This window comes from Rattus norvegicus, chromosome 7, assembly GCF_036323735.1.
Source record: "Rattus norvegicus strain BN/NHsdMcwi chromosome 7, GRCr8, whole genome shotgun sequence".
Classification (NCBI taxonomy): Eukaryota; Metazoa; Chordata; class Mammalia; order Rodentia; family Muridae; genus Rattus; species Rattus norvegicus.
In genome coordinates, this window is record NC_086025.1 from 52,844,985 (window position 1) to 52,871,990 (window position 27,006).

Consider the following 27,006-nt stretch of genomic DNA (forward strand, 5'->3'; position numbering starts at 1 on the left):
GACTGCTTTTAAAGATTTATTTATTTATTTTATGTACAGCATTCTGCCTGCATATGTGACCGCAGGCCAGAAGAGGGCACCAGATCCCATTACAGATGGTTGTGAGCCACCATGTGGTTGCTGGGATTTGAACTCAGGACCTCTGGGAGAGCAGTCGGTGCTTTTAACCGCTGAGCCATCTCTCCAGCCCAACAGACTACTTTTAGAAACTGAACAAAATAACATTTTACAGAGAACATTTGATGTTTCAGTTCAGCCACTGAGGCCAAGAGCAGCTCCATTGTTCGTGAATCTTTACCCACAGAGGATGAATGTGGACAACTTGTATGCACTTTCCCCTTCCACCAGAAAGACATCAGCTGCTAAGGGAGCTGAAGGGAGCCCGTGGTATGCGGCCACAGCAGAACATGGGAGAAGCCAGCATTCCCAAGTTCCCCGAATTTATTATTCACTGAAAAAAAACCTTTCCCATTGCAAGTCTGGCTGGACTCACCAGTATCAACTGGTTGGGAAGGAAAAAAAAGTTCACACTGTGGGCCAAAATCCCGAAGCAGCTGTTGGGAGCAAGAGGGCCACCAAAACTGAGGAAAACAGATTCACAGCATTGTTATCCAGAATGGGCTTCCCTGATATGTGCTTGGTCTCCTGTGTTGGGCTACTGACCACCAGGCCAGTGCTTTCATCCAGCCCTGGAACAGAAAAGAAACACATGAGGTACAAGATACAAATAACTGTTAACACACTTTTCTCCAGAGGAGACGATCTTTGAGAGATTCTCAGTGCCTTGTTAGAAGACTTGGGGGATAACTGATGTGGTGTTATATTTAAAAGTTTTCAATATAACATCCCCCCCACCCCCTGCCGCTGCGGCATAGGTAGGCTTTACAACACCTCAATAGTGATCATTCCTATCTCTGGGGTTCCTTTAGAAATGGAAGGGCTGGCTTCCCAGTGGGTCCTCTCTGAGACAACCATGTGAGGGCTGACAGCGGGGATCACATCTGGCCTCAGAATTGGACATCAGGGTCCAGGATGGTGTTGCTGCAGGAGGCTCTTAGGACTCCTTTTCTGTGTCTGCTGCAATGGAAGGCTCAGTGTTCAGTATTGAGAGGTGGGGTTTCGGAAAGTGATAAGCCTGAGAGCTGTTCTCTAGTGAATAGGGCTGATGACCTTCTAAAATGAGGTCTCAGGGAGCTGCTGGGCTCTTTGCCCACAGGCGGACATGTGCTGGCATGTAAGCCAACAGTAAGCCATCGATGGATCCTACCTCTATTAAGGGCTTCATCTTAGTTTTGCCCATCATAAACTACCTACTCCTGGAATAGAACAGAGTAAAATGTAGGCATGTTAAAACGTGCACATATTTTTCTTTCTTTTCTTTTTTCCTTTTAGGATTGTGCGTGTGTGCACTGGCCTGTCTGTATGAGCATACATGTGTGATTGCACATGGAAGCAGGAAAAAGGAGGAGGAGAAGGAGGAGGAGGAGGAACAAGAGGAGGAGGAAGAGGAGAAGGAGGAGGAAGAAGAGGAGGAAGAGGAGGAAGAGGAGGAAGAGGAGGAAGAGGAGGAAGAGGAGGAGGAGGAGTTGTTTTACTACAAGCCTTTGCTCTTACAACGAGCTTTAAAATTTTAGAGTAGTTGTTGCTCAAAGACAGTATCCTTTTCAATGTTTGGGACATCAATTATATCCTAAACAAATTGTGGCACAGAAAATCCCAGTAGGAAAAGATAATGTACTTACTTTAAATTATTTTCAAAAGCTGTTAAGGAGATGTTAACTGGCTTAAGACCTCCCTTTAAGCTTACCACAGGAGAACTTAAACCTCCGATATTCTTAAGGGGATGCAAATCCTAATTTCCCTAAACAATTAACTGATGAGAGAAGAATAGCTTTACAGAAAGTAGAGGAAGCTATTAGTCAACAACAGATACATTACAGACTATGATCAATTGTTGGTTATTTATACCCACAACAGTCCTTTGACAAAAGGGACCATTAATGTGGACTCATCTTTCTTCATCTCCAAGTTAAGTTTTAACACCCTATTATGAAGCTGTTATTATGTCAATACAGAATTGTAGTATAGAATCATGAAAGTATTTCAGAAAGAATGTCTTAAGAATCTGATGAAATATTCCTTATTCCAAACAGCAATTAAATTGGTTATTATGGAATACTGATATTTGGCCTATTGCATGTACAACCTTTTCAGGCAAAATTGATAATTTTCTTTTACACATGCTTTTATATTTCCTGTAAATTTACAACCTATAGAAAATTTGCAACCTATAGAAAATACACTTACTATATTTATAGATGGCTCATCTAATGGCAACATATGTAATTAGGTTACATGTTTATTCTCTTGAGTTCCCCCTTGCCTCAGCACAGATTATTGAATTATGTGCTGGAGTCACTGGTTTTGAAATGTTGAAAAATTAAGCTTTCAATTTGTATAATGATAGCCAATGCATAGCTTATGGTTTGCAACTGCTTGAAATTGTTCCTTTTTTAGATACTGCTAATTCTCAAATTTTGCAATTATGCAAATACAACTCAATTTAAGGGACTGTACTGTTCAATACTTTATAGGCCATTTAACAACTCATACTGGATTGCCTGGATCCTTTAATGAGGGCAGTGCCATAACTGATTTGTATGCCAGGCCTTATGTACGAATGACTACCCCAACAATCTCACTCTGTAGATCAACAAAACAGTAATAGCTGGAGAAAATAATTTGCTATTTCTAGAGAATGTGCAAGTCAAATGATAAATACTTTTCCTCAGTGTCTTCAATTTCTTCCTGTACCACATGATGGTGTTGATCCCCGAGGACTTATATCTCATCAATTATGGCAAGTGGATGTTACATTTGTGATTTTGGAAAATTGAGATATGTACATGTGACTATTGACACCTTTTCAGGGTTTCTGGTTGCAACTGCTTTAACAGGAGAAGCAACTAAAAATGTAGTCATTGCCTACATTGTTCTGTGCTTGGTGTTTCGAGTCAGATTAAAACAGATAATGGAACTGTCTATTGCAGTCAAGCATTTGAGATATTTTGTCAACAATTTAATATTACCCATATTACTGGGATTCTTTATAATCCTCAAGGACAAGGTATAGTGAAACTTTAAAATAATATCTTCATAAAATAAAAAAGGGGGAGTTACATCTCTATATACTACACAACTATTTAAATAGTGCTTTTTATTTTAAATTTTAAAATTTGGATGCCAAGGAATTCTCTTGAGTGTCTATGGCACCCTACAACTAGGCAGACTTGTGCCTAGGTGAAGTGGAAGGATCTACTTACTGACATATGGCATGATCCGGATCAGATATTTAATATGGGAAAGAGGGCATGTTTGTGTTTGTTTCTGCAGATGCTGCAGGAGTGTGCTAGCTGCCAGAGTGAATGGTCAGACCTGCTGCTGCTGGGACAAAGAATGATGCTGACCGAGAGCTTACTAAGTGCCCTGACAATGGTAACAGGGAAGCTGTTTTGCACATATGTTCCTGACCCACTTTTGCTTGCCTATATCCCAGATTGGACACGCTGCCTTACTTCAGGCTTTTAGACCTTGTGGGACAGGATCTGGATTTTGAACAAATGTTAGTGCATGTGTTAAATCTTCTAACCTTTTATTAATTGGTCATGTTAAAATTACTTTTGTTTCTATGGTATTTAATGTAAGTTATATTGATTGTTTCACTTTCTAATTTTGTTAATGTATTGAAATCTGTTATGGCGGTTTATCAACCAGCCTTTGCTCTATTTCCTGTGAGTATTACCAGGACCCTGGTATTCTGAAAAAGGCTTGCAAATATTGGAAGGAATAAGTCAGGCTTTAGCAGAAGCAAGAGGATTGTGGGCTTGATCACTGCTGGTATAGCGGCTTTAATCGCATTAATAGCCAGCCCTACTGCTTCTGCAATTGCTTTGACAAAAGTTAAGATAGCTACTTTTGTTAATTACTTAGCAAAACATGATATTAATGCTCTGAGTATTCAAGAGGATTTAGATAGATGTTGGAACGACAGATTGATGCTCTTTATGATACTATCCAAATTATTAGGGGAAGTTCTGAGTTTAAGAGTAAGACATCTCGAGTGTCATGCTAAATACCAGTGGCTTGTGTTACTCTTAAAGTTTACATGACAGTCACTATAATTGAGAAAAAGTTCAAAGACACTGGCAGGGTATTTGGCATAATTCTAATACCTCTCTGGATGTTTCAACTTTGCATACTGAGATTATTAATTTAAAAAATGCTACTGCACTGAGCTTTGCAGATATTGTAGATAAAAATATTTGTGACCTGAAGTCAGTATTTCCATCCTGGTCAAGCTTCAAGAATGGCATATATATCTTGATCATGCTAGCCTTTCTTGTCTGGGGAATACTTTTATTCCTGCCTATTGTGATAAAGATTGCCTTTAACAACATCAATATGTTGGCCACCAATATACACGGCTTGAAACTAAAAAATGGACCCCATACAGAGTTATTAATTTAAAAGGCTGGCAAGTCAAGGATGGGTAACATTCTGCATAGAGCCTTACCAACCTAAGACAGAATAGCATTGCTTTTGATAATGCATATTCCATGACAGATAAAGGCATTCTTGTCAGAACGACCTAAGACAGGCTCAGTTTTGTTTACGAAATAAATAAGGGGGAGGTGTAGAGAGCCTTTTGGGACCACTTGCTTCTGGACACTTGGCGGGAATAATTTGACATTACCAGGACAAAAGAAATAAGTTCAAGGCAGAAATCTGACTTCGGGCCTGGGCTCAGGAGATAGGCCCTGATTAAGAATATTTACATTTGAGTTAATGCAAAGCTCAGAGCAGGCTCAGTGGAGACCTGTATGGCAGTCCTTTTGTCCTGGTCATCCTAACCAGTCCTTAGAAAGGTGTTTACAGGATTTTGTTTATTGCCTTGCTTGTTCCTTGACCCAGAACTGATCTTATTATTCTACATGTAATTAAAGTGGTATAAAAGCAAATTGGAAAATAATAAATCTGCTTCAGCTTCAGAACTGGCTGGAGTCATGCTACCATGTTGTCTAATTGTCTTTTTATCTTTTCAATCCTTGCTCCTGCCCTGGGGAACCTGTTGACTGACTGAGCTGGCTTGGTTACCCTACACATCTCCCAACATCCTCTCCCCTTCACGGTGATCAACATGTCTACTAGGTATGGCCCATAGAAAGTTAGGCATAGTTGCCTCACTTTCCTTCTGACATTTCCCACAGGCCTCTTGTTTTCAGCCTCTTCCAGATGGTAGGATTCTTCCTCACTTTGTTTGGAGGCTTTTCCACTCTTTTTGTTTTTTGTTTTTGTTTTTCTCCACAGTGCGATCCAGTATGACTTGTTTGACTTTGGATGCCATTACTCCTGGACCTATCCTTGCCTTCTCCTCTTCCTAGTGATGTTTACCACCAGGTGGTCCTCAGACCTGCTCCACTCTTCCTCCTGCTTTCTGTGCCACCCGTCCTGCACACTCTGTGCCACCAGGAGCTGAGCCACCAGGAACAGCTGTCTTCATTAGAGATGTTGTGCTGGAAAGAATGAGCAAGGTCCAAGACCCATCAAGGCGTGTGAGCCTGCATGGGGTAGTCACTATGCGATTTGCTGCAGCATTCTTACCTGCTGAGGTAACTCTCCGGCCCTGACGAGTCATAAATAAAAACTTACTGGTGACAGCTAAGGGCTGTGCACTTGCGGTGCCTCAGCCTAAGAAGGTGGAGACAGGAAGAAAGCTTGAGCCCAGGAGTTCAAGACCAACCAGGGAAACATAGCAAAAACTTAGGGTGAGATTGGAAAGTCATGGTGGGGATAATCACTGTGGGGAAGCAGGCCATTCATGTGGTCAAACTAGTGTAACAATTATCAAATGTACTCAGCAAAAACCAATGGAAGGAGGTCCACTAAAATGATCTGATCCAGTGTCCTGCTTTCCTAGAATCAAGTGACAGCTCAAAATCAAGCCGGTTTTCTACACTATAAATCCTGCTTCTTAAGACTTAGAAATCCCTCCAGATTGGTTTATCACCAAAGAACAAGAAAATCAAAATTACGATGGTGATTTCCAGTCACTTCTAGCCCTTGGGGTTAGTTTCAAGTACATATAAAAACGTTTTTCAGATTTCTCTCCCATCCTGAAAAGGAAATGGAAGTTACAATAAGACACTGTCTTACCAGAGAACTGCATTGTTGCCCCTAAGAATGAGTCCACAATTGATCCTAATAACCCGGCCAGGCCTCCAAATGCAATGAGGGGCCACTGTGGAGCAGAAATGTCTAAATCATTCACAAACACCAGCTGTGTAAGGAAGTACGCCAGGCCCACGAAGGTACCACCGAGTAGGCTGGAGACAAGTCCCACTGCTGTGACTCCTCCATTGGTTCCTGAAGGAGAAATGAGTGTCAAATCATCTGGTTAGTAATCAACCAGCAAATGAGGGATACGAAGAAAGCAGACAGAACAGAACAAAACCCACACTGGTATATGTATATGCCTAGTTAAAATAAACGTAAAGAACACTCTCTCTCTCTTAAACAAACAAACAAAACAAAAACCAATCAAACAACAAAACCCAACAAATACATAGGGGCTGAGATATAGATTGTGTCTAGCATGCACAAAATCTGAAGTTCAACACCCCCCCTCCCCGGACCTGCCCACCTCCTGCTCCACATACCACACACTGCTCACTGTCTGCTGCTTGGAAACAAGAATCAAAAACCTGTTTGATGGAAATTCCCTACATGAGACACTGGTACTGGAATACATGCAGACACTTTATCATGGAACCCACACTTATCTCCTCAAAGTCTCATCATTCTTCATGGTGAAAACATTAAAAAAATCCCATTTTCTAGCTTTTAAAAACTGTACATTGTCCCAAGCAGTCACTCTACTCTAGTTAACACTCCTAGAGCTCGCTCTTGTGCAGAGTCCCCACTGTCAACCCTTCCTCATCTTTTGATCCCCTCCCCAGCCTCAGGTAACCACCATTCCATCTTCAACTTCTGTGAGATCGACTAGTTTACCAGATACTGCACACGCTGTGACTATTAGGAAGAGTTCTCCGGGCTGGCAGGTAGCGCTTGGTAGGAGTGTTGGCTGACTTTGTTAACTTAACAATAGAGTCACGTGGGAAGTGCCTGGATCAAACGGTATCTAGGTTGGGCTGGCCCATGGGCGCGTCCGTCGGGATTGTCTTATCTTGGTTACAGTAATTGAGGCAGGAAGCCCTGCACCGTGCCCTGGGCAGAGATCCTGGACTGTGAGAGGGTCGAGAAAGCCAGCAGAACAGCAAAGCTCCTGTCTGGTTCTCTGTTCTAGACAATGCATGTGACGGGGCCGGCTGCTTCAAGTTCTTGCTGCCCTGTCTTCCCCGTGTTGATGAGCTGTAACGTGGGTCTGTGAGCCAAACAAACCTTTTCTCTTTTACATTTGCCAGGCATTTTTTTCCCCCATAGCAACAGGAAGTGGAACTAAGACACTAGCATCTACAAAATTTTGATCCCTGGTATCACAGGAATAAAATAAAAAGATAATTCTCTTCACATATAACCTATTAACAGCCTTCTTTCCACATACTTTAGATTACTTGTAACAATCACTACACTGGGTGTGGTGGCACACACCTTTACTTCTAGTATTAGGGAGGTTAAAGGCAGGTGGATTTCTAACTTCAAGGCCAAGCCTGGTCTACCCAGTTACACAGAGAAACCTTGAATCCAAGGGGAAAAATTACTAATACAATGTGTCTTAGTTAGGGTTTCAATTGCTGCAAAACACCATGACCAAAAACAAAGCTAAGGAGGAAAGGGTTTATTTGGTTTACACTTCCAGATCATAGGCCATCACTGGAAGAAGTCAGGTCAGGAAATCAAACAGGACAGGATCCTGGAGGCAGGAGCTTATGCAGAAGCCATTGAGGGGTGCTCCTTACTGGCTTGCTCCCCATGGCTTGCTTAGCCTGCTTTCTTATAGAACCCCAGGACATCAGCCCAGGGATGACCCCACCCACAAGGTTGGTCCCTCCCCCATTGATTACAAATTGAGAAAATGCCTTACGGATGGAAGAATTCATGGAGGCATTTCCTCAACTGAGACTCCTTCCTCTCTGACGACTCTAGCTTGTGTCAAGTTGACACACAACACCAGCCAGGACACAATGCAAATAGTTTCTATACACTATTGTCTAGCAACTGATCATAAGAAAAAAAGGACTGTAAGTGTTCAGTAGAGACGAAATTCTTCTCTTTTTAAAGATTTATTTTCTGTGTGAATGTTTTGCCTACATGCATGTCTGGAAACTTCCATGTGCTTGATGGTCCAAGAGGCCAGAAAAGGGCATTAGATCGCCTGGAACTGGAGTTATAGATGGTTGTAAGTCGGCAGGTAGGTGCTGGGAGTCAAACCTGGGTCCTCTGGGACAATAGCAAGTGTGCTTAAGTGTGCTTAGCTGCTCAGTTGTCTTTCCAGCACCCTCCATTTACACTCATTTTTTGTTTGTGAGTGTTTTGTTTGCATGTCTGTCTGTGCTCTGTGTGTGTACCTGGCGCTGTGAGGTTAGAAGTGGGGCTCGGGTCCCCTTAGAACTGGAGGTACAGATGGTTGTGAGCCATCGAGATGGTGCTGAGAACTGAACCAAGTCCTCTGCAAGAGCAAGCACTCTTAACTGCGGAGCCAGCTCTCAAGCCCCCTAAAAGTACTTCCTTTAGATATGTTTGATCCAAGGTCAACTGAATCTGTAGATTTGGAGAACAAACTATATTAAAAACAAAACTGGTCTTCAATGCTTTATTGTCCCCCTATTTTTTCCCTTTTCCATTGCTCTGTGGGTCAATCTCTATGTTCCTTTATTGTGTATCTAAGTGTCATTACTATTCTCTATAGATACTATTTATTATTACCAATTTAATAGTCTATAGCAATTTTACAATTTAGAAGACCAAATACAAACTTTATAAGACTCTTAAGGAAAACCTTAATTCAAGAGGTTTTTGTTTCTAGTTTGTAATTAGCAAACTCAAGTCAATACTCACCAGCTGGGGCTGGGGAGGTGGCCCTATCAGGAAGGTGGTGGCTGAGCAAGCATAAGGACCTGGGTTCAATTCCCAGAACCCAGGTAAAAAGCTGGGTGTGATAACACCCAATACTGGTGAGACAGGCTTGTTCCTTTGGTTCTGTCCAGCCAGTAAACCTACTTGCAGAGCTCTAGGCAGGCCAACTGAGAGACACTGTCTCAAAAAAAACTAGAGTGGATGGCTTCCTAAGAAATGACACCCAAAGGCTGACCTTTGGTTTACAATTATATGTATATGTGACACACACAGACACACACACAGACACACACACACACACAGACACAGACACACACACACACACACACAGACACACACACACAGACACACACACACACACAGACACACAGACACACACACAGACACACACAGACACACAGACACACACACACAGACACACAGACACACACACAGACACACAGACACACAGACACACACACACACAGACACACACACACAGACACACACACAGACACACACACACACAGACACACACACACAGACACACACACACACAGACACATACACACACACAGACACACACACACAGACACACACACACACAGACACACACACACACACAGACACACACACAGACACACAGACACACACACAGACACACAGACACACACACAGACACACAGACACACACACAGACACACACACACAGACACACAGACACACACACAGACACACACACAGACACACACACACACACAGACACACAGACACACAGACACACAGACACACACACACACACAGACACACACACACACACACACACACACACACACGTAAACTTACCAACTGGAACTTTCTCCCAGGTTGTTATGAGTCGAGGTGAGCTTTTGCTCAGAACTGGGGCAACTTCGGAAGCCCAGGTGTCTCCCGCAGAGGAGGCCAGTGCAGCCAGGAGAGACAAACACATCCAGGAAGCAGTGTGTTGCTTGGCAAAATCTATGGGCATTTCCCCAGGGCCATTTTCTATCATGTAGAGCAGGGCCAGCTCTGTGGGAACGCCTCCATTACAGAATACCTGGACCCAATTCCTTTGACCTCCTGGGACACAGGTAAGCAGATGGAAAACAGAAAGGAAAAAAAAATCTCAGTTATAGGAACATGTATTTTTAAGTTTCAGAAAAGAATAGTAGCTTTAAAAAAAGGTAGTCAGGCATCTTACATCCACATTATATACTGTTATTAGTAAGCCCGGAATAGTTAACAGGAGGCTTGCACTGAGATTCTGCAGTTATTTGCCATATAAAAGTAATAATGAATTCAATTAGGCTACAGGAGTAACTCTTAAACAAAATGCATCCTATAGCCTGACACGGTCAGATCAAAGCTTGGGTTAGGAGACAGTCCCTCAGTTTGGAGTGATGTCAGAGGTAATCAATTTTACCTTCTTTATACTCTGAATCTAGACGCTTCTTCATTTCTCCTCTCCATTTCGTGAGTTTTGAAGATGTAAGGAAAAACATCAGCAAAGAGGTAAAAAAGCTGAAATTGGCAATGGTTAAGATGAATCCGACCACCAGCCCTGGAAGAAACAAAGTAACCACAGAATTACTTAGTCCAGCCTTATCCTCTGAGGTGCATTTCTAACACAAGCTCCCAAGTCCAACTCAGCTGCCCCCAATCAGTAAACTGAAGACCGTTCTAACTGATAATTTTCAAGCATATTCGGATCTCCTTTCAAATACTGACATATGATCATTTTCGGCAAACTTTTTATACTCAATTTGAAGAGAATGACTGAATTATTAGGTCATAAACATTTTACACGCAGTCACAACAGCAGGCTAATCTGCAGATTTTTCTTCCCCCCTACGTCAGTAGCTCTTTCTGGGGAGAAGAGATTATAGTTTTATAGGTTTATATCTTTGCATTTCCTCCCTTAGGCCTTGGGATTTTCTTTTAAAATGAAAATTCAAGAGAAGATAAGCTTTTCAAGCCTTTCAAGAACTTTGGTGTCTGTGATTTTCAGATTTATTTTTATACTTTTCTCTGGTTTAGGGCAGGCTCTTCATTTCTCAAAGGGTGACCCATTTCAAGGATGCATGTAAGACCCACACTGCAATGGGATACAGGGAGCTCACAGGGCGTAGAAAGGGTTAATAAAAACAAAGGACGCAGCACTATCAGAGCACTGGGAAGGATGCTACCGAAATCAACTTCTGAATTAAGCTGAAGGAACATCACAGTAGAGAAGCTGCTGTAGGCTGTACAAGCAGGTAGGAGAGGGAGGTAGCTCAGGGCTAGCCCAGTGTGCCGAGCTCAAGACCCAGGGTCTGGTCCCAGGGTGGCCAGGTGTCAAAGTCTCTCCAGGTAATCACAGGAAAGGACAAACAAATCCAGGATGGGGCTTTTAAAAGCCCGCCTGATAATACAATGGTTGGCTTATTCATTTTGAGAATATTTTGTTTCACTGAACTTGGTGGTAGAGGGAACAAGGTAGCTTCATTTGTATCATGACAGCTAATCCTACAAAAATGAGGCTTGACTCATTTGTATTTTGAGTAAATGAGTAAAATAAACATCTACAAAATAACAACAAAGACAAAAACCAAAAGAGATGTTTGATACGAGGATAAAGAAAAGTCAACCAAAGTGAGCAAACGAAGTCAAATCAGGGTGTCCTGCCTCTAAGTGCATCCTAAATTCAAAGTAGATCTACCTTCCATCTGAAGAAGAATGCACCAATAGACAGATATCTCTTATAATGAATCATTTCTAAGACTTTTTCCTTTCCTGACATTGTCACTATTGATCACAATTGATCCACTGTTTAAAGGGCATGATGTCAGGAGCCGTGGTGGCTGACACCAGCCTGTGTAACCCAGGACCTCATGTAAACAAACGATCAATCAAACCATGCACGATGCCCCTCTCCTTGAGGAGCTTGATGCATCAGGATGATCTGTCTGGAGTTACATATCCTATTGGCCCATATGCCATATGGGTGACCGGGTTCCTCAGAGCATCACATCTGCAAGTATCTGACGGCAAGTCTCTCTTCACTGGGGACTGTGATGTTATTAGTACTTTTGTTGTGCTAGAGGGAGGGTGTCACACTTGCTGAGCCCATCCCAAGGGAGGGCACCCCTGACCTGTAGACCTATGTTAATATTTCTCAGATATTATGCTCACCAAAACAGATTCGAATGATGACTGACTTCTCACATACTCTACAAGAATAGGGCATGCCTGAGCAGATGACACGTATCGCCACCCACGCTGTAGTTCTGCATGTTAGCTGCTTAATAAAGTGGCAATTAATCTCTACGACAAAAGACGGCATTCAGCTTCTTTTCTCGGTTCTAATCAATTCAGAACAGAGGCTTCTCCTTCAGGAAGACAAGTCAGAGCTGAGCACAGGGGCAGAAGTAGGTAAGACCACGCCTGTGGGGATGGTCATACTGCCTCTGGTCTTTCCTGACCCAACCTTGCCTTGCCTGTGCCCTTTTCTTCAGCTCACAACATCTCCAGAGAGGCAGGGCTCTGCCAGGATCATGTTTGACTTTGTTATCTGTCTTCTCTGAGGAGAAATGGAAGTTCTATGACAGTGTTTGAACCTGCTATGTTTACGGTTCCCAATATCACGATGTCCCGGGTGCCTAGAATAGTGTCTGCCACACATGGTCCCTCACTGCTCAGTTACTGAAACTGGATGGGGAAATAGTTAATCATTAATTCTAATTATCAAGGCCAAGGAAATGAAATTGAAACTCACCAAGTCAAAGGCTAAATAAACTGCCCATAGCAAGATAGAACATGACTGTGCAAACGTCGACTGAACAGTACTTCCTTGGACTAAGTCCCCAGTATAGAGTCCTATCCCTTCCCTCCTCCCCCCACACCACCCTGAGGCTTCCTTTTAAGTACCTTATGCTCTGTCATCTCCACACACTAAAGCACTTCTGGGTCGGAAGGGTTCTACATACCTACGTATCTTCTGTAACACTTCCCTCTCAATCAAGGGCATACTAAAAGTATGATACGCCCAGCCTGAACGAAAATGAGTGTGGCAGGCAGCATGAGATACATTTTACACGGGGAACTCCTCGTAACCCAGTGCTAGATATAACCATAATTCCTTTCTATCTGCAGACAGGAAAGTTGTAACAAGGGAAGTTTAAGTGACTCAGAGTCAGACTCTAGAAAAGTATTCTCAACTATTGTGAAATGCTTCACATCAGTGTTACATTTTAATTCTTAAGGGAAGAAAGCCCCAAACAGAAACATCTCACAGAGTGAAAAGATTAGAAGAGTCCAGACTTTTAAATCAGTGGACACTTCCTTCCTAAGCACCCACTCTGTGCCAGTTATTATCCAAAGAAGCATGGCTAGCAACTGTCAGCTCTCAAGGTTTGTATCATCTGCTAAGTTTATCCCTGGCAGACCAAGGAGCGCATCAACAGTACCAAAATGTTCTACAGAAGTGGACGCACTTTTGTAACCATCAGTCAGTACTGAAAAGAGGTAAGTTAATGGGCTGAAGACAGCCTTCAAGGTGGTAGAGTGCTTTTCCAGCATGCACAATGATTTGGGTTCAATCTCCAGCGGAAAATTGAGCGTGGTCATGCATGCCTGTAATCCCAGCATTAGAGAGGTGGTGATCGGAGGATCAGAAGTTCAAGGTCATCCTCAGCTATACAGCAAGTGCTCTTGGACTACATAAAATCCTGCCTCGAGAAAGTCTTGTTGGGCATCAGTGGGAGGAGAGGCTCTTGGTTCTGTCAAGGCTCGATGCCCCAATGTAGGGGAATGCCAGGGTAGGGAGGTGGGAGGGGGTGGGTGGGTGAGTGAGGGAACACCCTCATAAAAGCTGGGGGTGGGGGAACTGGGAAATGGGATAACATCTAAAATATAAATAAAAAATGCAATTAAAAAAAGAAAAAACAGGGGATGGGGATTTAGCTCAGCGGTAGAGCTCTTGCCTAGCAAGCACAAGGCCCTGGGTTCGATTCCCAGCTCCGAAAAAAAGAAAAGAGAAAAAAAAAAAGAAAAAATATGTAATAGCAAAGGTTTTTCTCATAATTACTTGTGCCAAAAATTAATATGGCTTTCACTGGATGTTCTTGTATCAGCTCAGCTACTTTTCTTGTTGCTGAGGCAAAAAGAAAAGAAAAATCTAATAAAATCAATGCAAGGAAAAAAATCCTGCCTCAAAACAGAAAGAAGATAGAAAGAAATTAACAATGTGTCCCCTTCTCCTTTGGTCTTAGGGTTTCTACTACTATAAAGAAGCAACTCTTAGAAATGAGAAGATTAAACTGGGGGTTTGGGGAGCAGGGCCACACACAGGCAGACACGGTGCTGAAGAGGAGGCTGAGGGCTCTATACCCACTCAGGCAGACAGCAGCAAGACAGTGTCCTACGGGGCCTGGCTTGAGCATTTGAAACCTCAAAGCCCACACCTCGTGATGCACTTCCTCCAACAAAGCCACACCCAGTCCAACAAGGTCACACCTCCTAACAGTTCCTAAGGACCTACGGGGGCCATTTTCATTCAAACCACTATAACTGTGATAGTTTGCTGGTGGCAAAGCAGTGACTACTCGTGAGCAACACCTCCAGTACTCAGGAGGTGGCCATTCTCGCAGCACGCTGTGGCGTGTACTACACAGCCGCCTCAGGGTGGGCTGACGTCTGTTCTCAGTTAACCTGCTTTCACTCCTAAATGCTAACTATCTAGTGATAGTTAAGGACATTTCACTTTCCCCTTTGGTTTCATGAAGAAAAGCAAGAATAATGTCAAAGAAAGCCATCAAGGCCAAATGGAGGGGATCCAAAGATTTTGTTGTTGTTGAGAAACTCTGTTTTTTCAAGATACTAGGACATTGCCTCTCAAGTTCATAATCTTAATACAGAAATACATTTGGATATGAGAGTTACTGTTTTAAAAGACACACAGAGATGCACATAAGCATAAAGAGAAACAAATGAACATACACACACACACACACACACACACACACACACACACACACACAGAACCCTGGGTAGAATTTAACAAATTCCTTTAATAAACCAAATTTAAATGAAAAGCCTCCAGAGATGGAAAAGAAGAAAGGCTACTATTTGGTAAAATCTATAGTAGTTTCACATTTGAACATTCTGGGTTTTATATCTTTGCCTGTCCTCATTTCTTAGTTATTCTTTACATACTTGTCAATTATAAACAGATTTTTTTTTTGTTTTTTCTTTTCTTTTTTTCAGAGCTGGGGACCGAACCCAGGGCCTTGCGCTTGCTAGGCAAGTGCTCTACCACTGAGCTAAATCCCCAACCCCTATAAACAGATTTTTATCCCAAACCCATGCCTGAGTTTGAGTGTCAGGAAAAGCAAAGGTCCCACTTTTTTTTTTTATCTTGATATTACAGTTTTAATTAAAACCAAAAGGGGTTTAGAACAAAATGCAGAGGGGCAGTGACAACGCACAGAACCAAGCAGCAAAGCCCAGTCTCAGTAATACACAGTCGGATTCCCTCCGTGGGAGGCATGTTTCAGGATGGTATCTAGGATCTGCTTGCTCCGTGCAGTAATGAAACTGACCCAGGCCAAAACTACCAAAGAGAAGAGTGCTACATAAGGGGCACACATTTACCACTTTATTATTTGTAAAGACAGTAAGTAAAGCAGGGCTGGAGAGGTGGCTCAGAGGTTAAGAGCACAGACTGCTCTTCCAGAGGTCCTGAGTTCAATTCCCAGCAACTACATGATGGCTCACAACCATCTGTAATGGGATCTAATTCTTTCTCTTCTGGTGTCTGAAGACAGCTACAGTATATATATATATATATATATATATATATATATATATATATATGTGTATATATGTATATATGTATATATGTATATATGTATATATGTATATATATACATACATATATATATTAAATCTTTAAAAAATGTTTTAAGCAGGACAATAAAGAAAAAGAAAGTATTATCAAATAGTGTTTGCACATCCTCCTGTTGGGATTTGCTCTTTTGCTATGTATTGCAATGCTAAATGTGGTCCCCAAGGCCTGGTTACATGTACAATGAGAATCTACATGTACAATGTGACGTTGCTCCTTAACTATTAGTTAAATGAGGATGCCTAGAGTCTATAGCTGGGCATAGTTGAAATGGGGCGGAGGGGTGGGGAGTGTGTGTGTTGGGGTTCCGGGGCTTGGGATCATAGGAGAACAATGAGGGGAGAAAAAGGTGGAGAGAGAAGGAAGCAGTCATGGGGTACGAGAGTCATAAAAATATGACCACGAGGGCTGGCCAATTAAGGTTAAGAGCTATCCAGAGGGAACATGGCGAATTATAAAATGGGGTTATCTATGGGGAAATAGATTATAATAGCATAGAGGATAGATATCTGCCCAGCTCTAGTCCTGATTAAGGCTTATTATAAAAATAAAAGTTGTGTGTCTTTGATCTGGGGGAACTGAATGATCTAAGAAGGGGTAGAAGCTCTGACTGAGATGAAATATTATGGACAACATCCTACATAATGCGTATGTAATTCCCAATGGTGTCTATAAAATGTGTCGCTTTTCCGTAACTGCACTACCAGCAAAGGATGAGGTCAAAGGCAACCCATTGTTCCAGCCCAGTGCCCCACATGTGGGGAAAGTGCATTTAATGCAATACAGTACAGTGTGAAGGCTAAGATTCTCCAGAAGAGACAGCTGTACACAGCAGGTCAAGATAGGAAATAGTATATACTGTTAAATAACCTTGAGACATATGTGTACAAAGGCATTCATCTCATTGTATAAAGATGGGGAGACTTCTTTAAAGTTGCCTACTGTAGGTTATGATATAATGAATACACATAGCATGTGTGTGTGTGTGTGTGTGTGTGTGTGTGTGTGTGTGTGTGCGCGCGCGCGTGCTGTTAGATATAAATTATTTGCCAGATTTTTCTGTAAAGTTTTTGTGGATCTGGAACTTTCAGCAAAGAAAAGCAAACAAACCAAAACAACAACAAACACCGTGATTCTGTCCCCCAAAGCTAAGAAAACATATTCTCGGAAAAGTTTCAACATCCCCAAATCCAAACATTCACAGCCGCTATTTTGCTTCACAGTTCTTCAGATAAGTAAAACTAATGGGGTTTTCAGTTTCTGGATGTATTTTCAGGTTGTTATCGGAACCAAGTTATCTTTTAATATTCAAACTAGCTGATGCAAATCTGAAGATATAAACTCTGCATCTGACTGATTAAAACAGAGGAAATTAAAAGAAAAAAATCCATATTTACTCTGAGTAAAAACAATATCTAAAATTTAACTTTCAAAAGGAAAAAAAATTCTGCCTTCAGGGTTTATATTATTAGAAATACCTGACAACAGAATTTTTGGTTCACATTTGTCTAAGAGAAACATATATCTAATTATCCTACTTTGTCCCTTAAATTAATAACTTCATAATTTACTGGAAAAATTTTAAACAAACTGGCATTTTTATAACAGAAAAGCATCCCTTAATTCAGCAAAGAAAACTTATACAACCCTTATTTTTACAGAATTAAAAAAGATTAAATATTAACATTTTAATAAATTTATTAAGTTTAATATTTTAATATTATACATGAATCTTAGGAGCCTGGTTTTTTTTTTCTAATGAGAGACAGAAAGGGGGTGGATCTATATGGGAGGGGAGGGGTGAGGGAACTAGGAGGAGCAGACAGAAGAGAAACCATAATCAGGATATTTGTGGAAGAAAAAAAATCTACTTTCAATAAAACAAAAAAAATATATAAATGAGTATGCTTCTTCATTAGCAGATAGTACAGTCTTTATAAATCTGCTCTATATCAATATCTACATAACATAGATATAAGACATTAATGGCAATTTATTTCTGAACAGTGTATGAGACTAGCACTTTGAATCAGTCATGGCATACGGACTCTGCATCTTTAAGAACTGAATAAAGAAGGAAGGCCGTCCAAACAATTGACCGAGTGAACACCATACTCATGATTGACAGCTTGCTGCTGAGAGCCAGTTCAAAGGGAAGTCTGCGCAGGCTGGGGTTGTGACTCAGTACAGTTCTAGTGTCTTTAGAGAGCTAAGAAACCAAGTCCTCTTCAAGGCCAAGTGTGTGAAACTTATAAAGGGCTCAATGCCTTGGAGGAAATGGGGCAGCTGGTTGTCTCTCTAGACCAATTTTTTTTTTTTAAGTCCTTAAGATAAGCAATTTCAGCCAGGCAGTGTGGTGCATGCCTTTAACCCCAGTCCTTGGGAGGCAGAGGCACAACATCTCTATGAGTTTGAGGCTAGCCTGGTCTACAGAGCGAGTTCCAGGTCAGTCAGGGCTATACAGAGAAACCTTACCTTGAAACCCACCCCCCTCCAAAAACAAAAACAAAAAAACAATCCGATTTGTCCTCCAGACCTTACTCCCTTAATATTGTAAGGTCTCTGAGATCACTGGGAAGCTCCTTTAACAGACCTTTTGCCAGTACTAGAACCTCAGGAGAAACAAGACCAAACATCCTCTGGAACCTTTACAAGCTGAGGAGTGGTCAAATTCAACTCTACCAGACTAGTCCAAGTCCAAAATCCAAAGGAAGGGAAGTTAACTGTGTCCTTCAGACTCAGCTTACTTAACCCTTTTGCTCTGGAGAGAATACCAAAGGGGATGTGGGTTTTTTTTTTTTTTTTTTTTTGGTTCTTTTTTTTGGAGCTGGGGACCGAACCCAGGGCCTTGCGCTTGCTAGGCAAGCGCTCTACCACTGAGCTAAATCCCCAACCCCCAAAGGGGATGTGTTATCCAACCGTGTTCATGTTGTGGGGTAAATGAGGCAAACGGCTGGAGTACCCATCAAATGAAAATGGAAGACTGGCTAGAGACTCCATAATGATCATTCTGAATTATCACCACCACAGGACAAACATCTAGTCAGACTGGCTCTTGGGGTTGGATCTGTCATCTGGGGACTTCTCTCTTTATCCCAGCTAAAGGATACTTCTCTGCTACAGAAAAGGTACTGACATAGTAATCTTGGCCTGGCGACGCTACCCATGGGAAATAGCTGTACATTCTCCAAGTTGTTTTCTATGGTAGGATAGAGGGGGTTGGGGATTTAGCTCAGTGGTAGAGCGCTTGCCTAGGAAGCGCAAGGCCCTGGGTTCGGTCCCCAGCTCCGAAAAAAAAAAAAAAAAACCACAAAAAAAAATAATAATCTATGGTAGGATAGAAATGTCACTAATCTCTACATATATATACCTCAAGTCTTTAGGATGAAAGGGCGAAGAAAACCCACCAATCCCTGAACAGGAAAACTAAACAATCCCTGAGCTCACTCAAACCCAGGAATTGAAATTCTACGGTAAATCGTTATTCTGAAAATCTCCACCCTGAAAAGCTCTAACCCCACCCTGAAGAAATCTTATATAAGCCCTGCTTTCTGCTCAGCTTCCTCGCCTCACTTTCCTCAGCTGTAACACTTTCGCTGGAGCAGGGCTTTCGCTGTGGAAAACCTCCAGCTGCAGGGGCAGACATGTAACACCTTGGGGAAAACAGTGCTTCCTGGAGCGGAACTGTTACACTTTCTCTGGGGGAAACATTGCCCTGCTGCAGCTGAAGCAGAGATGTGTCACTTTTGTCCAGGAGCCTTTTCCTTCAACACTTACAGAGATATGGCGTTTGAGGATGATCCCGGTATTGCTGGCAATCTGTTGTGTCTCAGGCCAAGAAGGTTTAAACCGGACCAGTTTCCTATTGTACCTGAAAGGTTTACTGCACTGCGAGTCAAGGTCGATTATCTGTGTGAAGTTTCCGATCTCCTTTGGAAGTTCTTCAGGTTGATGGTGAGCGACAGCCACAGTAATGAGGTTACATCGTTCTCCAGGTTCCAATGTGAGTGTGTTGAGTTTTGACAGATTTTTCTAAACGTTCTTTTTCACAGTCCTTAAATGATGAAAACGAAGGGACAGGGTGGTGAGGGGACCCAGCCTGTCCACCCAGAAGGCATTTCTCAGTTTATTACAACATACCTGAGCATCTGCACTCAGGGAGAGCCGGCATCATGAGGTTGACCAGGCAGCCCAGCTCTGCTACTACAGTTGGTTACTGTACAAAGGTCTGTTGGTTGAGTCAACTCGACTGCTGGTGGCAGTTCATGTACAGATCTTTCGGATACCTCTAATCTCAGAGTTCTCCTGGCATTCGTTGAGTTCCCCAACTACCCTGGCATTGCTGGGGTTTTGATGGACTTGCAATGCTGGCTGGCCATTTGATGCCTTGGGTAAGCAGTGCTGGAATCTTCCTTTCCATCTCTGTCATGTTTCCCTTTGGCTTTGAGGTCCTTTTTCTTTGCTTTCTTTCCCAGAATCTCCAGAGGCTCTTGCCTCTTTTTCTCTTTCCTTGTTGGATGTTAAGTTGGGATCTTTCTAAAAAACAACTTGGGATGAAGAAAGACTTGGCTTCGAGTTGCCTCCACCTTTCACATGTTAGATGTTTCTGATAACTCATTTCAGATGGTGCCAGTCAGTCAGTGATTCATTACAATTTCAAGGTGAACTACAGTTCAGGGCTTCAAAATTTCCTTGTGGCAAACAGGAGAGCCTAGTCTCCCAGGCGGTGCCCTGGGGGCTGCCTCTTCTTCCCAAAGTTGCACCAGGAGGTGAGTACCCCTTAACGCAAAGCATACGGGGGGCCTCTCAGAAGGGGACCTGAGGAAGACTAGTTAGACCCAGCAAGGTTTCTGCTAGAAGCAGATCCAAAATACTGTGAGAGCTGGTGAGGTGGTTCAGTGGGCACAGGTACTTGAGGCCCTGAGCTTGATCCCTGTAGAACTGGTGGGAAGAGAACTGACTCTCAAAGGCTGTCCTCTGAACTCAACATGCGTGTGCTCACTGTGCCCTTCACCAATGAATGAATGAATGAATAACTGGGAAAAATAATTTCATGACTATAAGTCAATGATAAACAGTATTATGGTCAAACACTGCTTGCTCAAATTACTTGTTAAGAGTTAATGCTTTTGTAGAGCGCTTGCCTAGCAAGCGCAAGGCCCTGGGTTTGGTCCCCAGCTCCGAAAAAAAAAGAAAAAAAAAAAGAGTTAATGCTTTCAAAGTGCTAAATGCCTGACGCATAGTAAGGGTGACGCTCCCTTTGTTAAACAAATAGTGCAATAGCCGTTCCTAATATTGATTGCATATATTGATTGCATATTTATAATAACATTTATAAAAATGTCAACAGCTCTAGCTGACTTTCATTCTCAACTACTACAGAAGGAAAGCAGTCAACAGAGTGAAAATAATATTTCTCAACTATGAAGAGAAGTATGATGTTAAGGAACTCTATTAACATCTAATAATTAATAACATCCAATAAACGCTGGCTTTGTGTAGTGTGCAAAAACCTCTCAGGTAATCATTTTATTTAATTTTCACTGGGTTTTACAAGGCAGCTAAACTTGTAAGACCTTTTTGTTTTCTTCTTTGAGATGGGTCTCACTATGTAGGTCTGGTTGGCCTGGATTGCTATATAGATCAGTGTCTTAGGGTTCTTTAGGGTTTTATTGCTGTGAACAGACATCATGACCAATGTACGTTTTATAAAGGACAACGTTTAATTGGGGCTGGCTTACACGGTCAGAGAGGTTCAGTCCATTATCATCAAGGCAGGAGCATGGTAGCATCCAGGCAGGCATAGTGCAGGAGGACCACAACTTTACCAGAAGAAAGCCAGGAACAGACTCAGCACGCTCAGGCAGCTAGGAGGAATGTTTCCAAACACCCCCCCCCCCGCACCCACAGTGACACACTTCCTCCAACAAGACCACACCTTCTAATAGTGACACTTCCTAGGCCAAGCATATATAAACCATCACAATCAGGTTGACTTGAAAATCATAAGAGATCACCTGCCTCGGTCTCCGGAGTGCTGGGACAAAAAAGAATCTGGAGCTGGGGACCTAGCTCAGTTGGCCAAGTGTTTGCCTAGAATGGGCAGAGTCCAATGCTGGGTTTTAGTGCCAGCATCCCATAAACTAGTTGTGATGGCATAAGCTTTGTATCCCAGCAAACGTGAGGAGGACGCAGGAAGAGCTCAAGTTCCAGCTTATTCTCAGCTACGTCCGGTTCATTCAGACCAGCATGAGCTATGTGAGGCACAGTCTCAAATAAAAAAAAAAAAAATGGGGGGCTGGAGAGATGGTTCGTAAGTAAAGAGCGGCTCTACCAGAGGACCAGAGTTCAGTCCCTCGCACCCACGTCCGGCAACTCTCAGCCAGCTACAACTCTAGACCCAGAGAATCCAACGCCTCTACATCCCTGGGCTATGGGCAGAGGGACGGTCGGACAGACAGACAGACAGACAGACAGACAGACAGACACGCACGCACGCACACACACACACACACACACACACACACACACACACACACACCTATATATCTGTAGTGGTAAAAAGAATAAAGATAGTGACAGGTTCCCCTCCATACCACCCCTTCCCTGCCCCCGTACCCGCCCTCCCACTTTGCTTTCACTCGAAGTTCCCTTAGTGGGTTGTTATCACGACAGGCATACACATCCCAATTCTGTGGCGGGCCCTGCCACAGCACCTTCTCTTAAGCTCAGTTAAGTCGACACACGAAAGAACATGCCACACAATAAAAGACAATAAAAAGTCTTTTGTTTTTACAAAACTGTAGGGCCATGACGGCACATGCTTGGCATCTTCCCACGACCCCAGGAAGGTGCTTTGTGTTTATGTTCCATTTTTTTTTTTAATGATAAATCCTCCAGGTGACACACTGAAAACCCTCACAAGAAATGGGGAGAAGGCACAGTGTTATTATTCAAACTGACCTTTCCTGCTTTCACTGTTTGGCTTTTTACCAACCATGCTATCTTACCTATGTGAAGGTCCACTCTAGTTTACGGAACTTTACAAGCACTGACTTCCATATGAACAGAGTAACAGCACAAAGCCTGTGCCCAATTCAATCCTAAAAAGTAACCCAGGACGACAGGTTGGGACGGAGCTGTTGGAGATCACTGGTAGACATTTCCGAGAATTATTTTTCTTACCCCTTAAAGAGGGTATTCTGGTAATTCTGCCAGCAGGAGACCAAGCCAAGTACAGAAGAGCCCAGGTCAAGGCCCACCGAAAGCAGTCCTGTTAGCCTAATCGCATCGATTACAAAATTGGACGTGTAGGTTACTCTATAGGCATTTGCTCCTGCAGTTCTACAGAATGATATGCCTTTAACCCCAATATTAGGAGGCAAAGGCAGGCAGAGCTCTATGAGTTGACGGCCAGTCTTGTGTATATGATGAGTTCCAAGCCAGCCAGGACTACACAGAGATGCTGTCTTCAAAAACTTCTTTTTTTTTTAAAATCAACAAATTCAATTATACTCAGAATTCAGAAAGCATAAGATTAAATAAAAAACCCCACTTGTATAATTATTTTAGACACTGGAAATAGAGACATACCTCCTAAAGCCCCGCTGTGATCTAGACTTTTCTTTTTAAAGCCATTACAGGAGATCACAACAGAGACAACAACGGAGAAGAGCCAACGCCACGGAGAAACAGGCCGCAAGCTACCTAGTAAGTTAAAAAAGGAGAGAAACAGGCTGTAAGTGACCTGGAGAGGTGAAAGCATGAACAGCGTGAAAGCTGCATGGCTTGGTCTTCTAAAGAGGTTTTGAATCTATGCATGAATGTATGTATTATGTATGTATGTTTGTATGTATGTATCATCTATCTTCTATCTCTCTATCTCTCTATATCTATCTATCTATCTATCTATCTATCTATCTATCTATCTATCTATCTATCTATCTATCTATCTATCCATCCTTCCATCTAGGGAGACAGGGTTTCTCTATATAGCCTTGGCTGTCTTGAAACTTGCTCTGTAAACCAGGCTGACCTCAAACTCAGAGATCTGCCTGCCTCTACCTTCCAAGTGCTGGGATTAAAAGCATGCACCACCACAACTCAGTTGATTAAATATTCTTAAAATTCTTTCCGTACAATATGAAGAGCCAAGAGAGCCAACTAAGCCACAGAAGATTGAAAAAACCTTATTTGGGGAGGTGAAGTTGTAGCACATTCATTTGCATTAGGTGTTTGGTCCTAGTGGAAGAGTCGAGCTTGGAAATCCTAGATTGTTCTACTTACTTATATCAGAATGTTCTTGTTTATATAGGCAAGTTCTAAGCCAGCTTCAAAACTTAAAATTTGTGTGTGAGTGGTAGTGCACACTTTTAATCCCAGCATTTGGGAGGCAGAGTTAGCAGATCTCTTTAAGTTCCAGGCCAGCTACATAGTGAGAGCCTGTCTCAGAAAAACAAAAACAAAAAAACTGTGTTTATGTGTTATGCGTGTGCCTGATTGTGTATGTGTTTGTGTGTGTGTGTGTGCATGTGCATGTATATGTGTATATGTAGACATCAGAATAACTGAGTTGGCCCAAGAGTTCCTGGGGATTCTCCTATGCCTCCTATCTCCCAGGAGCACTGGAATTATAGATGCTTTCTACTGTGCCCAGCCTCAAGTGGGTTCAGAGGATTCAAACTCAGGTCCTCAAGCTTGCACAGCATGCACACACAACCCAGAGCCACTGCCTCAAGTCCCTGTCGTGCAATTTTAAAGATCTTTCTGGAAGTGTTGGCCCACATAGGAGACTGAGACCAGAGGATTTGAGTTTGAGATCAGCCAGGGCTACAGGCTGCGGTCTCGCCTCAAAAAAAAAAAAAAAAAACCCAAAAAAACAAAAACAAAAAAACCAAACAAAAAACAAAAACAAAACAGCAACAAGCAAGAGTTGGCGGTGGAGCAGTCCCTGAACACATGTGCACAGTACATTAGAAACCATGGGTTTAACCCCACCCACAACCCTACTGTAAAAGCCAAATCCAAAATAATCCTTAAAAACATCATAGGACCAAGTTATGTAATCCAAATATATCAATGCCAAAATGAATCCATTATCTTGTACAATTAATATATGCTAAAGAAGAAAAATCCTGAAAGGCTTTTCTTAGGTTGAGGCATATACAATGGTTTGCAGTTGTAATCCCAGCACTATGGAGGCTGAGACAAGGAGCAGGAAGAGTTCAACACCAGTAGGGGCTAACATAGCAAGATTTGGCTTCATTAAAAACAAAGACATACCAAGAAGCCAAAGCAAAAACAAAGTACCTTCCTTCTGCCAAGTGGCTGTAAGGTACATTGAAGATCAAATCGGGCAAGCACCATGACAGTGCCAGCCATAGATGTCTATTCTTTTGAAGTGACAAATTCAACTTCCAAGTATAAAGACTGTACCGCCTTTGTCATTTTCACAGGATTATGAAACTGCTAAACCATTACTAATCTTTTTTTTTTTTTCTATTCTTTTTTTCAGAGCTGGGGACTGAACCCTGGGCCTTGCGCTTGCTAGGCAAGAGCTCTACCACTGAGCCAAATCCCCAACCCCTAAACCATTACTAATCTTAAAATGATAAAAAGCATCATCCAAATTGTTTTACAAAACTATTTTATATCTTTTGTTCCCACAAAGGTAAACAAAATTACTTGACACATGCATTTGATGATAGGTGTAATTAAATATCAGCACAAGAAACATCAAGGCTGTAAAGTTCTCTAGACATCATTTATCTTGTCACAGTAGCAAACTAGATTCAGACTGTTGTAGTGAACATAATCATTCTTTTTTTTTTTTCTTTTCCTTTTTTTTTTCGGAGCTGGGGACCGAACCCAGGGCCTTGCGCTTGCTAGGCAAGCGCTCTACCACTGAGCTAAATCCCCAACCCCGAACATAATCATTCTTAACCATTTAACATATTTTTTGGATTTTGAAGTCGCACTTTAAAATTCCACCCATTAACTTGTAGCAAAATTTAAGACACTTTTACTTACCATAATAGGTGCTAGCAGTCATTGACATAATCCAGAACGCTAGGGAAATGCAAATGATCAGGCTCAATATTACTATATTGGTAATCATCTTTATATACTTTTTGCACGTACTGTCGTCAAGATCTGTCATGGAAAACAGAGCTAGGAGCACCTGAGGGGAGGGAATAGATAGCATTTCAGATGAACTAAGTCATTTAAGTTTCTTGCAACAATACTCCTTTAGAGGTACGGAGAAATACCAACATCTTCCACCAATAGAACGACAAAATAGAATCGTAAATCCAAAACTTCGAGTCACTGCTGCTAGTGCAGAGCTCCGGCTCGACCCGGGGAGGTCAACACCCCCAACTGGAAAATGAAAGCAAGCAGGGAGGAGTCGCCAGGACAGCAGGACAGCACGCTGCTCCCACCTAACAGGACCCGGAAAGAGCACAAACCACAGGTGGGTGGCCAATGGGCGGCCAGTGACGCCAAGCTCCGCCCCTCCCCGCCCCCGAGCCCCGCCCCCTCGGCTCCCGCACGGCGTCTGCCGCTTGCTTCACTTCTGCGGTACGCAGCCTGGGCGAGCGAACCTGGGCCCAGAGCGGCGCGGGAGAGCGCCTTTAGATCTACACCCGGCTGTCCTTGGAGTCTGATTCTAGCCAGCGGGGCCCAAGACCCCGCAGCTCCAGTCTCACCGCGACTATCTGCGTACGCATGCGCAGCAGACCTGCCTCGCTCACGTGACCATTCGAGGAAGAGACTTGCTTGAGTACGGATAGTGTCTTGGGCTTGTCAGGGCAGTGTTTGTAAAGCACCTCTGTAATAGGCGTTAGGACAACTTAGGTCTTGGGATTTGTGGACATCCTAGACTTGAAAAAAATGTCATCAGCAAGGGTGGTGTGGGGCACTAAAACTTGCCATTGATGGAATAATGAAATGCGAATAAATTTAAAACCAATAATGAGTTGTAATTTATGAAGGATTCATACCTGGAGATAGGGTGTTAAGTGGAGGACTTA

General features: G+C 42.6%; 1 protein-coding gene across 3 annotated transcripts; it reads right to left on the reverse strand.

The window, feature by feature from the left end:
• Tmem19 (transmembrane protein 19) lies at positions 1–26,724 on the reverse strand. 3 transcript variants are annotated; one of them, XM_006241347.5, is made up of 7 exons: positions 26,683–26,724; positions 26,006–26,156; positions 23,570–23,683; positions 10,517–10,654; positions 9,919–10,173; positions 6,214–6,423; positions 4–689 (listed from the first exon to the last, which is right to left on the reverse strand). In XM_006241347.5, exons 1-7 carry the CDS (start codon positions 26,701–26,703, stop codon positions 526–528), a joined length of 1,053 nt encoding a protein of 350 aa, XP_006241409.1. In that variant the 5' UTR covers positions 26,704–26,724; the 3' UTR covers positions 4–525. The 3 variants fall into 3 exon arrangements, with proteins under 3 accessions (NP_954529.2, XP_006241409.1, XP_006241410.1); XM_006241348.5 differs by lacking the exon at positions 26,683–26,724 and adding an exon at positions 26,249–26,461; NM_199098.2 differs by lacking the exon at positions 26,683–26,724 and having other exon boundaries at positions 1–689; positions 26,006–26,420.
• Between the last annotated feature and the right edge of the window lie 282 nt (positions 26,725–27,006).

Coding starts and splice junctions, on each gene's coding strand:
- Tmem19 (XM_006241347.5), bottom strand. CDS start 26,703: ATGCGTACGCAGATAGTCGCG. Junction 23,684..26,005: donor GACTGCTAGCACCTATTATG/GTAAGTAAAAGT, acceptor TTAACTTACTAG/GTAGCTTGCGGCCTGTTTCT. Junction 10,174..10,516: donor AGATTCAGAGTATAAAGAAG/GTAAAATTGATT, acceptor CCTGTGTCCCAG/GAGGTCAAAGGAATTGGGTC.